At 43.4% G+C, this 13,993-nt stretch overlaps 1 protein-coding gene across 2 annotated transcripts in view; it reads left to right on the top strand.

The window, feature by feature from the left end:
- The window catches only part of LOC137348236 (sorting nexin-11-like), a 128,080-nt gene that overhangs the window by 20,263 nt on the left and 93,824 nt on the right, over window positions 1–13,993 (top strand). For both annotated transcript variants that reach the window (XM_068013621.1, XM_068013622.1), the window contains exons 4-6: window positions 6,437–6,523; window positions 9,986–10,086; window positions 10,942–11,040. In XM_068013621.1, coding sequence (XP_067869722.1) covers window positions 6,437–6,523; window positions 9,986–10,086; window positions 10,942–11,040 — 287 coding nt within the window. The remainder of the gene's footprint in view (window positions 1–6,436; window positions 6,524–9,985; window positions 10,087–10,941; window positions 11,041–13,993) is intronic.

Genomic DNA, 13,993 nt, shown 5'->3' with positions numbered 1-13,993 from the left:
GCCCACTGACTCCCACAGCTACCTCGACTACACTTCTTCACACCCTACCTCCTGTAAGGACTCCATTCCATTCTCCCAGTTTCTCCGTCTCCGACGCATCTGCTCTGATGATGCTACCTTCCATGACGGTGCTTCTGATATGACCTCCTTTTTCCTCAACCGAGGATTTCCCCCCACTGTGGTTGACAGGGCCCTCAACCGTGTCCGACCCATTCCCCGCACCTCTACCCTCACCCCTTCCCCTCCCTCCCAGAACCGTGACAGGGTTCCCCTTGTCCTCACTTTTCATCCCACCAGCCTCCATACCCAAAGGATCATCCTCCGCCATTTTCGCCACCTCCAGCGTGATGCCACTACCAGTCGCATCTTCCCCTCCCTTCCCCTGTCAGCATTCCGAAGGGATCGTTCCCTCCGCGACACCCTGGTCCACTCCTCCATTACCCCCACCACCTCGTCCCTGTCCCAGGGCACCTTCCCTTGCAATCGCAGGAGGTGTAATACCTGCCCATTTACCTCCTCTCTCCTCACCATCCCAGGCCCCAAACACTCCTTTCAGGTGAAGCAGCGATTTACTTGTACTTCTTTCAATGTAGTATACTGTATTCGCTGCTCACAGTGTGGTCTCCTCTACATTGGGGAGACCAAGCGCAGACTGGGTGACCGCTTTGCGGAACATCTCCGCTCAGTCCGCAAGCAGGACCCTGAGCTTCCGGTTGCTTGCCATTTCAACACTCCCCCCTGCTCTCATGCTCACATCTCTGTCCTGGGATTGCTGCAGTGTTCCAGTGAACATCAACGCAAGCTCGAGGAACAGCATCTCATCTACCGATTAGGCACACTACAGCCTGCCGGACTGAACATTGAGTTCAATAATTTCAGAGCATGACAGCCCCCCACTTTACTTTCATTTTTAGTCATTTTTAGTTATTTTTTCTTCCTTTTTTTTTACATTCCTTTTTACATTTTTTACAATCTTTTTTTGCATTTATTTCATTTCATCTTAGTTTGTTCAGTTTGCTTTCCCACTGTTTTTTTCAGGTTGTTTTTCTTCAGGTTTGCACTTGCTGCTGTTCAATATTCAGTATATTCACACCTAATCTGTACTAATGCTTTGTCTTTCAACACACCAGTAACATATTGTTTGCCTTTGCTCCGTGACCTTTTGGTCAGCTATGTGGCCTGGTCCAATCTGCACCTTCTCCTTTGTTATCTCTTGCCCAACCCCCACCTCACTTGTTTATAATCTGTGACTTTTCTAATATTTGTCAGTTCCGAAGAAGGGTCGCTGACCCGAAACGTTAACTCTGCTTCTCTTTCCACAGATGCTGCCAGACCTGCTGAGTGATTCCAGCATTTCTTGTTTTTGCCTCGACTACTACCCTTTGTTTCCTGGCCCTGAGGCAATTCTGGATCCAACCTGCCACATGCCCCTGTATCCCATGGGCTTTCATTTTACTGACCAGTCAGCCATGTGGGACCTTGTCAAATGCCTTACTAAAATCCATGTAGACCACAAACTCAATTAAGTTGGTAAGACATGACCTTCCCTTAACAAATCCATGCTGACTATCCCTGATTAATCTGTGCCTTTCTATGTGGTAGTTTATCCTGTTCCTCAGAATAGATTCTAACAATTTACCCACCACCGAGGTCAGACAGACTGGCCTCTAATTATTTGGCCTATCCCTCACACCCATTTTAAACAATGGTACAACGTTCACAGACCTCCAATCGTCTGGTACCTCTCCTGTATCGAGTGAGGATTTGAAGATGATCCTCAGCGCATCTGCTGTTTCCTCCCTGGCTTCCTTTAACAACCTGGGATGTAATCCATCCGGCCCTGGCGATTTATCCACTTTCAAGGATATCAAACCCTCTGGTACTTCCTCTCATTATGCTTATCGTATCTAATATTTCATACTCCTCCTCTTTAACTACAGTGTCTACATCAACCCTCTGCTTTGTGAAGACAGAGACAAAAAGTCTCATTAAGAAAAAAGGATGCAGGTGTGATTGATGAAGAGTATATGAGGATAATAGAAGAGATTAGTGGAAAGTGTGAAATTTGTAAAAAAGTATCAGAGGACACCATCATGTCCTATTGTCAGCCTTCCATTGGCAGGTTACTTTAACGAGGTACCTGCCAAAGATTTAAAGGTATGGGACAAAGACAAGAATATTTTCATTCTACATTTTATAGACCTAGCAACCAGATTTAGTCTTTCTACAATAATAAATAGTGAGGACAAAGGGGTGATTATTGACAAAATTATGGAGAGATGGATAGGGACTGGACTTGGTTTCTGACTGATAATGGAGGGGAATTTGCCAATGACGAGTTCATGGATATGTGTGAAAACATGAACATTATGGTTACGAATACTGCAGCTGAAAGTCCTTTCAGCAATGGGCGTTGTGAAAGGAATTATACATTGGTTTTGAAATGTTACATAAAATCTTAGCTGACCAACCAAACTGCAAGTTGACAACTGCCCTGGCATGGGCGGTTCATGCGAAGAATTTACATCAGTTGGTTGGAGGATATAGTTCCTATCGAATTGCCTTCTCTACTGTGCGACAGTACTCCTGCTTTAGAAGGTACTACAGTTAGTTCCATTTTTTCTACATATATGAATGCTTTACATGCAGGGAGATGGGCTTTCATCAAGGCTGAGGTCTCTAAGAAAATTTGCAGAGCTCTGAGGCATCACAAAATGGCCATCTGAGGTGGAATTTAGTTCAAAAGATTTTGTGTATTATAAAAGAGAGGGCCATTGGGAATGGAAGGGCCCTGGTACAGTAATCGGTCATGATGGTAAACCAGTAGTTATCAAACATGGAAATCAAACTTTTAAGGTTCATTCCTCACGATTAATCGGGATTGATGACAAAATCTCAAAATCTGAGTAGCTGATAGAGGGAAACGAGGCACCTTGTACCTCGAATATTTTGTGATGAAGGTCCTGAGGCACAGAATATGGTAGATCAACAGTTGGATAGTAATATGATTGCTATCGCATCCAAAGGGCAATTACCCCGAGTAGGTACTCGGGTGATGTATATTCCAAAGGGGTCTAATAAATGGAGGGATGCAACAATTTTGGGACGTGCAGGAAAATCTACAGGCAAATTTAAATATTGGTTAAATGTTCAAGATGATGGCCAAGAAGCAAGGTCCATGGACTGGCACAATGAGGTGAAAGATTGGAGGGTATGAAAGTGCAGTGCAGTTTCTAATAGTGAGTCTGGAAGTGACTTTTGCATAAGGAAGTGATCACGTACTAGAGAAAGAGCCTCCGATAAAGTGTGAGGGAGATCTTGCAGTAGTTCTGAGAGACATCAAAGTGCTAATAGAGGCCGTAGTTTGAACAGATTCAACAATGAAACGAAGGCTGGAAAGCAGTCTCGGGATAGCACTAGAAACAGAAGTCCTCATGACTGTGAAATTTTAGTGTTTTAGTGGCTGCTAATAAACTTGAGGATAAACTAATAAGAGAAGCAAAACATAAGGAATTAGAGAGTTGGAGAGAGTTTGGAGTTTATTCTGAGGTACCAGATAGGGGACCAGCCAGCCTTGTCACCTAGATGGATTTGTACTGGAACAGGTCCTTCCCGATGGAACTTATAAGGCTAAAGCGAGGCTAGTTGCGAGCGGTTTTGAAGAGCGACTGGGTGGTACCGATGTTAGAGTGGACTCTCCCACAGCTGAAAAAGTAAACTTGAAAATCTTTTTTGGCTCTTTTGGCCACAGATTCATGGGAGTGTAGATCCATTGACATAAAAGCTGCATTTCTGCAAGGTGATACTTTTCAGAGAGAAATGTATCTGAAACCACCTAACGAGGCAGCCGATGCAGAAGGAAAATTATGGAAACTGAACAAATGCGTCTTTGGCCTTAATGATGCTTCCATGGTGTGGTATTTCTCGGTGAGATCTGTTTTGTTGAAAATTGGTTCTGTTCAACTAAAAGCAGATCCTGCAATGTTTTATTGGTATCGTAAAGGGAAACTTTCAGGCATCTTCATGATGCATGTTGATGATTTCTTATGGGATGGTACTGCAGATTTTGAGAAATATGTTATTAATAAGATTAGGGCAGAATTTAAGATTGGGAGTCAGGCTTGTGGGGCCTTTAAATATATTGGTTTAGATATTAAGTAGAATAAATCTGGAATAAGTTTGAATCAACAATCCTATTTAGAGAGTGTTACTCCTATCCCGATTAATCATGTTAGGTCATCACAGAAAGATGATGATCTCTCTAAAGCAGAGACTGAGCAATTATGAAGCATGATTGGTCAATTTAAACTCGTTGTGCTGTCAGACTAGGCCCGCTGCTAGTTTTGATGTGCTGGAGTTAAGCACGATGGTGAAGTGGTGAAGCATCCAAAAGTTAAGAATGTTTTAAGAGCAAATGAAACGTTGAAAAAACTAAATATGGAGAAATTTGTACTGAAGTTCCCATCCTTAGGTGACCCAAAGAACATGAAGCTAATAATTTTTAGTGATACTTCACATGCTAATCTTGCTGATGGGTATTCGAGTGCAGCTGGCTTCATAATATTTCTGATGGGTGAAAATGGGAACTGCTGTCCTTTAGCTTGGTTGTTAAAAGCACATTAGCTGCGGAAACACTGGATCTTGTGGAGATAGTGGATATGGGGTTCTATTTGTCAAATATTTTGGGTGAAATTCTGAACAAGGGACATACTGAAGATAGAATACCCATTGAATGTTACGTGGATAATCATTCTTTGTGGGACTGTGTACACTGTACAGAAAGTGTGAGTGAGAAAAGACGACATATTGACTTTGCTGGATTGAAACAAATGCTGGAGAGAAAGGAAATCTCCAACTTTAAATGGGTAGATGCAAGTCATCAGCTATCTGATTGTTTCACAAAAGGAAATGCTTGTACAAAGAAATTGTTAGGGTGCTAGAGGAGGGGCGTCTCACAATGTAATACTTTGTATCCAATGTGGAATTTATTTTGAAATGTTCTTTGAGCATGTTAATACTTTGTGCATAATATGGAATTTATCTTGAAATGTTGTTGGAGCATGTTAATCCAAGTTGTATTGTAAAAGCAAGAAGGGGACCTGTTAATCTGTTAATTGTGTTTCAGTGGTTTGATTATATGCAGGTGAAAGGTGTTAATTGGGGTCTTAGTTGAGCACTTATAAGCAGCCACTCATTGAGACTGTTGGAAGGTTTTGAGTGAGGAGTTACATGTTTGTAATCATTTTACTCTGCACAATAAATGTGAAATAAATATGAGATCAGCCATGGTCGTATTGAATGGCGGAGCAGGTTCGAGGGGCTGAATTGCCTACTCCTGTTCCTATTTCTTATGAAACTGACTAAATATAGGCTCCAGCAATATCCTTCTATAACAAGCTTCTTGGAGTTTAACACTGGTAATCTGAAAAAAAAATGCTGGAACCACTCAGATCTGGCAGTATCTGTGCAGAGAGAAACAGAACTGATGTTTCAATTCGATGACCTTTTATCAAGATTCTACCAATGAAAGGACATCGACCTGAAACAATAACTCTTGTTTCTCCCTCCACAGATGCTGCATTTCCAGCACTCTCTGGCTTTAGTACAGATCCCGGCTGCAGGTTATGGCGCACCATTGACATGATCCTGGTAGTGCAGTTCTTGCTGTTCCACTCACTTGGAGAATGAGAAGTAACTGAGGAAGGGAAAAATGTTTTTGAAAGGAGGTATTAAAAAGGCTACGTTCATTGCATTATTTAGATTTGCTACCACAATTGGCATTTGTATAGCACCTTTAATGTAGTAAAAGATTCCAAGGCGCTTTACAGGAGTGTTATCGGCTAAAGCTGGACACCGGACCACACGAGGCAATATCCGGACAGTGGTCAATGAGGTAGATTTTAAGGACTGTCTTAGATGAGGAGAGAGAAGCGAAAGGGGTCAGGGAGTTAATTCCAAAGTTTAGGGCCCAGGCAGCTGAAGGTTGTCTACCAGTGGTGGAGTGATGGGAATCGAGGATGCGGAAGAAGTCAGATTTGGAGGAGTGCAGAGATCTTGGATGATTGTGGGGCTGGAGGAGGTTACAGTGTTAGGGAGCAGCAAGACCATGGAGCCACTTGAAAACAAGGATGAGAATTTTAAAATTGAGACTTTGCCAGACTGGGAGCCAATGCAGGTCAGCGAGCCCAGGGATGATGGGTGAAAGAGATGGAGCAAGTTAGGATGCAGGCAGCAGAGTTCTGGATGAGTTCAAGTTTACAGAAGGTGCGAGTCCGGCCAGAGGAGAATTTGAATAGTCGAGTTTAGTGAGGATTTCTGCAGCAGATGAACTGAGGCAGGGGTGGAGAGGGTGATGTTATGGAGTTGGAAGTAGCTTTGTACAAAGCTACTCTGTTTGTATGTGATGTGTTTAACACTGAAACATTGTGTTTGGTAGGAATTCATCACTGTGCGAGTGCAGGATCCAAGAATCCAAGACCAGAGTTCCTGGGCTTCTTACGTGGATTATAAAATATTCCTTTACGTGAGTATAGTGCGTGTTGTTTGCTTAGATGTGACGCAAGTGTTTAAAATATTAAAGGGATTTGATCAGGTAAATGCAAAGAAACTATTTGCTCTAGTTAGCCAATCCAGATCAAGGGGGCAAAAACTTTAAAATTAGAGCTGGGCCATTTAGGAGTGAAATCAGGAAGCAGTTTTTTCACACAAAGGGTGGTAGAAATCTAGAATTCTGATCTCCCACCCTTTCCTCCCACCAAAAAGTCTGTGAATGCTGTGGTTCAATTGAAATTATAAGGCTGAGATTGACATATTTCCATTAGGCAAGGGTATCAAAAGGTATGGAGTAAAGGTGGGAAAATGGCATTGGGATACAGACCAACCATGATCTGATTGAATGGTGTAACAGACTCAAGGGGCTGAATGGCCTCCTCATGTTTCTGTATTCCCTGGGAACCCCTCATGCTGACTCTAGCCTTGCATCAATCATAGTGGAGTGTGTTAGCAGCCTGGTCGTAGGTCTCTGCCATGCTGCAAGCTGGCCACTGGGAGGCAAACAAATGCAGTCCAGAGATGAGACACCTTGGTAGTTTTTTGTCTCTGTGGGACACCTCTTGGCTTCTGATGGTGACCTCTTCCCAGCGACTTACTGCTTCTGTACTTCATGAGGGAGGGAGGAACTTAAAACAATCACTGTCACTAGAGAAAAAGTACTAGGAAAACTAATGGAGCTAAAGGCTGACAAGTCCCCTGGATCTGATGACCTGCATCCTAGGGTCTTAAAAGAAGTGGCTGCAGAGATAGTGGATGCCTTGGTTGTAATCTTCGAAAATTCCCTAGATTCTGGAAAGGTCCCAATGGATTGGAAAACCACAAATGTAACACCTCTATTCAAGAAAGAGGTGGGGGGGTGGGGTGCAGGAGGGGGCAACAGAAAGCAGGACACTATAGGCCAGTTAGCCTATCTATCATCTGTCACTGGGAAAATGCTAGAATCCATTATTAAGGAAGCAGGACATTTAGAAAATCATAATGCAATCAGGCAGAGACAACATGGTTTTATGAAAGAGAAATCATGTTTGACAAATTTATTCAAGTTCTTTGAGGATGTAAAAAGCAAGATGAATAAAGGGGAACCAGTAGATTTAGTGTATTTGGATTTCCAAAAAGCATTTGATAAGGTGCCTCACATAAAAAAGTTTACTACACAAGGCTAGAGCTCATGGTGTTTGGGGTAATATATTAGCTTGGATAGAGAATTGTTTCCTGTTAGTTAACTAGAGAGTCAGGATAAATGAGCCATTTTCAGGTTGGCAAACTGTAACTAGTGGAGTGCTACAGGAATCAGTGCTGGGGCCTATTTATGATCTGTATTAATGACATGAATGAAGGGACCATGTGTATTGTAGCCAAATTTGCAGACAATACAAAGATAGGTAGGAAAGCAAGTTGTGAGGAGGATACAGTGTCTGCAAAGAGATACGGATAGATTAAGCAAATGGGCTAAAATTTGGCAGATGGAGTGTAATGTGGGAATATGTGAGGTTGTCCACTTTGGCAGGAAGAATAGAAAAGCAGAATATTATTTACACGGGGCGAGACTGTGGAATGCTGCAGTATAGGGGGATCTGGCTGTCCTTGTACATGGATCACAAAATGTTAGCATACAGATACAGCAAGTAATTAGGAAGGCAAATGGAATGTTGGCCTTTATTGCAAGGTGTGTGGAGTATAAAAGTAGGGAATTCATGCTACAACTGTACAGGATATTGGTGAGATCACAGCTAGAGTACTGTGTACAGTTTTGGTCTCCTTACTTAAGGAGGGATATACTTGCATTGGAAGCAGTTCACTAGGCTGATTCCTGGGATGAAGGGTTGTCTTATGAGGAAAGGTTAAGCAGGCTGGGCCTATACTCATTGGAGTTTCGCAGAATGAGACGTGATCCTATTGAAACATATAATATTCTGAGGGGGCTTGACAAGGTGGATGCTGAGAGGATGTTTCCCCTCGTGGGGAAATCTAGAACTGGGGCACAGTTTCAAAATAAGGGGTCTCCCTTTTAAGATGGAGATGAGAAATTTCTTCTCTCAGAGGGTCATTAATCTTTGGAATTCTGTTTCCCAGAGAGTAGTGGAAGCTGGGTCATTGAATATATTCAAGACTGAGTTAGACAGATTTTTTTTATCAACAAACGAGTCAAGGGTTATGGGGGACAGGCAAGAAAGTGGAGTTAAGGCCACAATCAAATCAGTCATGATCTTACTGAATGGTGGAGCAGGCTCGAGGGGGCTGAATGACCTACTGCTCCTATTTCTTATGTTCAATGTGCACTTGGTGGCATTCCTAGTGACCCTGCTGTGGTCTCTCCATACAAAAACTCAGCTAAACAGGGAGTGAAGTTGCTTGGCCCGACTCCATGATTCCACTTCCTTGTCTTCCAACATGTGGTGCTAGGTCAGCACACCACCTCTGCGATCGTGTTGACTCTTGCTGTGGCATGTTTCCATAACCAGCAAGTAACATCAACACTTTATCTAAGTTGCAGTTCTTCACATGTGAGCCGGGATAGTGACTGTTCATTGGATTTTTGACTGTAGCTTAGGAGCAGCAAGTGGAACCTGATCCTGTCATCGCCACACTTGAGCATGTCTGAGCTGGAGTTACTGGACCTTGATCAGGAGTGGGCACCATGGTCTGTTTTCCTTGCCCTCTAGGCCACTAGTGTTGAGGTTAATCATTGTCCTCCACTCCTGCCCCAGTTTAGCTCAGCTGACTCAGTACAGACCAGGGACTGAATCTGGAACCATCCAGCTCTGTATGGGGCTTAGTACCACACTGTCATTGTCTAAAGAACCAGCAACGACTTGAGAAACCTTTTCTGCTTTTGTAAAGGGAATTGTTGTGATCTGGAAAGCACTGCCTGAAAGGCTTGTGGAAGCACATTTAATAACTTTCAAAATGGAATTAAACATAAGAACATAAGAAAGTGGAGCAGGAGTAGGGCATTCAGCCCCTCGGGCCTGCACTGCCATTCAATAAGATCATGGCTGATCTGATCTTGGCCTCAACTTCACTTTCCTGCCTGTTCTCCATAATGCTGGACTCCTCCATAGTTCAAAAATCTGTCTATCTCCGTCTTGAATATATCCAATGACTCGGTCTCCACAGCTCTCTGAGGTAGAGAATTCCATAGATACACAACCCTCTGAGAGGAGACATTTTTCCTCATCTTGGTCTTAAATGGGCTAAATAATTAATTGGATAAACACTTGAAGGGAAAAGATTTGCAGGGCTATGGGGCAAGAGCAGGGGAGTGGGCTTAATTGGTTAGCTCTTTAAAAGAGCTGGCACAGGCACGATGGGCCAAATGATCACCTGCCATGATGTATCATTCTATGACGGGAGGGAGTACAGATTGTGACTGTTGGTCTGTCAATCAAAAACAACAAAGTTAACTGAAAGGCCACTTGCTGTACTCTTTCAGACAAACAGTAAGGCTTTTACTGTAAAGACCTCCTGCGTGCGGAGACGATATCGTGAGTTTGTGTGGCTGAGGCGCCAGCTCCAGAAGAATGCTGGATTGGTGTAAGTACAGCTTCGAATACAGTTCTTACGCATGATACATGGAACACTAGAATTAACAACATTGAGCTACACAGAACGGTGGATGATTTGGAAACTGAGTCCCCTGAAAAGGCATCTCGGGAATAAATCTGGGATTGCAACTGCCGAACTCTGCTAATCCCACTCAGGTTTGAGTTGTCTGTAGGAGGACACCTCATGGTGTCAGCTGTGGTTTGGTTGGTAGGGCTGTGGGATCTTGTACGTCCACCTGAGAGGCCAGACGGTGCCTCAGTTTACTGTCTCATCCAAAAGACAGCATTTCCGACAGTGCAGCACTCCCTCAGTACTGGCACTGCAAGTGTCAGTTTGGAATGTATGTTCAAGTCTCTGGACAGGGACTTGAACCCACAACCTTCTGATTCAGTTGAGAATGCTACCCTCGAGCCCAGACATAGAAGTAAAATGACCGATTCCATTCATGATTTGAGCTAATCAAGTGGCACTTTGCATTGGGCCCAAAGACCTTCACAGTCTTTGAAAACCCTGCTGATACTGAACATGCTGCTTTGCTAGAACTGGGTGTCGACCCAGCTTGCAGCTCCATTCTAGTGGAATACCCACACTCTTCCCCCACCGCACCCCTCACCCCTCTTCCCAGTTCTAAACCCAGTAATTTTGGTGTCCAGCTCTCCTGCTTTATTTACAATTCAAACATCCTTTCGCATTGCACCTTTAGTGACTAATCTCTCACCCCACTCCAATCATTTATTGTCTGACTGTTAAGGAGGGACATATGGATAATATATGAATCAACACGATTGCCACATTCTCCTTTGCCAAAATGTACAGAAATTCCTGTTGCTTTTGTTTTCACAGACCTCTCCCTGATCTGCCAGGCAAGAAACCATTTTTCCAAGTTAACAACAGTGAAGGTATAGAGAGAAGACGACAGGGCTTGCAGCAATTCCTGGAAAAGTAAGTGCAGTGTGAGGAGTGTAATGACATTTGATTTAGTCTGTGTTGCTGAGGAACCTTTATCAAGGGATCGTACTTTCTTTTTATTTCTAATTCTTCCCCTCTGTGGCAGGGTTTGATTCACAGATTAAACACAGATTTCCAGTATTTCAATTACTTGTAAGAGCTGAGACAGTGAGTGTTGGTAGGCTAGTGAATCACGGGGTGGCTGGGGATCGTTGCTGAGTACGAACTTGTTTTCCACCAGTTACCCCCACACAGTCACCCATATGTGCACAGGATGTGATCCTATGCACAGAGATACTCGTGCCATTCTGGCTAAGATCTGCCAGTCAGCACAGATCAGATTTTGACCCTGGAATTTTATAAAGCTGCGTACCACATCAGTTGAGTCATTGGAGAGATTGGAGCATCAGAACTTTGAAACACAGAGTGCCGGACCCCAAGAACATTTCAACAATAAAAATTTGCACTTTCATTAAAAGGTCACTGGATAAATTACAGGTGAGGAAGGCTATTTGGCCGACCTTAATTCATCCATCCAGAGATCCTATATTTCCCCATTTGTAGCAACGAATCATTTCTTAAATAATTCCAGGGTTTTTGCTTCCATTTAAATGGACACTCCTTGGTTGTATTAGGTTAATTTGAAGTGAACACATGCTTAATATTTTATTCGGAGACTGAATTCCTTAAGCCCTGAACTGCCATACACCTTTGCTCGTCACTGGCTCTGTCCCACATCCCAAAGGAAGTGGGTATTAACATGAATTGGGCTGACACCCATGGTGTTTAAGCTGCTCCCTTGGGTTTCTGCTCCACTGGGAACCAGGAATATTAGGAGGCCCTTTGCAATGGGCCCATAGACAGTCACAGCCTTTGAAAACCCTCTGATAACTGAATGTGTTGCTTTGTTAGAAATGGATGCCGACCCAGATTACAGTTAATTCTGGGTGAATACCAACCTCCTCCCCTCCCTCCTCTCCATAGTCCCCCACTTCACTCCAAGACCCAGTAATTTCAGGGCCCAGCTCTTCTGTTTCTGTTCCAGCCCCACTTTTATGTTTCAGAATTCAACCATCCTCTCTAATTGCATTGTTAGTGATTCAGTACTGGGGATGGTGTACAATACTATTTGATCTCTATTACCTATTTTGATTTCACTGGCATTTTTAAAAATAATTTCAAGACTCTGTTTAAGCTGATGTGAATCAAGTTTCCAGTGAGTTGAATTTGTTAATAAAAGCCAAATACTGCGGATGCTGGAAATCTGAAATAAAAGCAAGAAATGCTGGAAATACTCAGCAGGTCTGGCAGCATCTGTGGAGAGAGAAGCAGAGTTAACGTTTCAGGTCAGTGACCCTTCATCAGAACTGGCAAATATTAGAAATGTAAAAGGTTATAAGCAAGTAAAGCGGGGGGTGGGGCAAGAGATAACAAAGGAGAAAGTGTAGATAGGACAAGGTCACAGAACAACTGACCAGAGGGTCATGGAGCAAAGGCAAACAATATGTTAATAGTGTGTTGAAAGACAAGGCATTAGTACAGATAGGGTGTTAACGGACTGAAAATTGAACAGCCGCAAGTACAAACATGAAAAAAAAGTGGGTAAGCAATCTGAACAAACTAAGATGAAATAAAATAAAAACAAAAAAACCCAAAAATAAATAAATCAATATATAAAAAAGAAAAAAATAACTAAAAGTAAAATGGGGGGCCCGTCATGCTCTGAAATTATTGAACTCAATGTTCAGTCCGGCAGGCTGTAGTGTGCCTAATCGGTAAATGAGATGTTGTTCCTCGAGCTTGCGTTGATGTTCACTGGAACACTGCAGCAATCCCAGGACAGAGATGTGAGCATGAGAGCAGGGGGGAGTGTTGAAATGGCCAGCAACCGGAAGCTCGGGGTCCTGCTTACGGACTGAGCGGAGGTGTTCCGCAAAGCGGTCACCCAGTCTGTGTTTGGTCTTCCCAATGTAGAGGAGACCACATTGTGAGCAGCGTTTAATTTGTTGTTTGGAGCACCCTCTAGTGGCGGACTCTGACAGCAACATTTTGGGTATGAGTTCCAGGTCTAAACTGTTGCTTTGCTGTGTAAAACCAAGATCATTGGTTGTGAACAATGCGAAAATAGTTGTGTTTAAAAAAACAAAAACTTCTGTTTGAAACTTTGAGCAACATTTTAGCATTTTTGTTTGTCTTCATTCAAGCTGTTAATTCGAGTGGAGAAGTTGCTGCTTGGGTAATTTGTCTGTTTGGCAGGTGCCGATTATCGGGCCTGCTTTTATTTTCTTTATTCATTCATGGGATTTGGAGGTTGCTGACAAGGCCAGCAGTTATTGCCCATTCCCCGTTGTCCTTGGGAAGGTGGGGGTGATCCATTTTCTTGAACTGCTGCAATCCAGGTGCTGTAGGTATACCCAAAGTGCTGTTGGAGAAGGAGTTCTCGGGTTTTGATCCAGCGACAATGAAGAAACAGCAATGTATTTCCAAATCAGGATGGTGTGTGACTTGGAAGGGAACGTGCAGGTGGTGGTGTTCACATGCGCCTGCTGCCTTTGTTTTTCTAGGTGGTAGAGGTTACAAGTTTGGAAGGTGCTATCGAAGAAGTCTTGGAAAGTTGGTGGAGTGCATCTTCTAGTTGATACACACTGCTGCCATTGTGCACCAGTCGAGGAGGGAGTGAATGTTTAAAGTGGTGGATGGGATGCTGATCAAGCGGACTACTGGATAGAATTGAGCTTCTTAAGTGTTGTTGGAGCTGTGCTCACCAGGCAAGTGGAGAGTATTACATCACACTACTCTCTTGCAGCTGGTGGACAGGCTTTGGGGAGTCAAGAGATGAGTTACTCGCCACTGAATTCACAGCTTCTGACCTACTATTGTAGCCACAGTTCTTGTGTGGCTGGTCCAGTTCAGTTTCTGGTAAATGTTGGTCCCTGGGATGTTGATG

Source organism: Heterodontus francisci, chromosome 33 (genome assembly GCF_036365525.1).
Source record: "Heterodontus francisci isolate sHetFra1 chromosome 33, sHetFra1.hap1, whole genome shotgun sequence".
NCBI lineage: Eukaryota > Metazoa > Chordata > Chondrichthyes > Heterodontiformes > Heterodontidae > Heterodontus > Heterodontus francisci.
The sequence above is the reverse complement of the archived record's forward strand: the minus strand, read 5'-3'. Positions and strand labels throughout refer to the sequence as shown.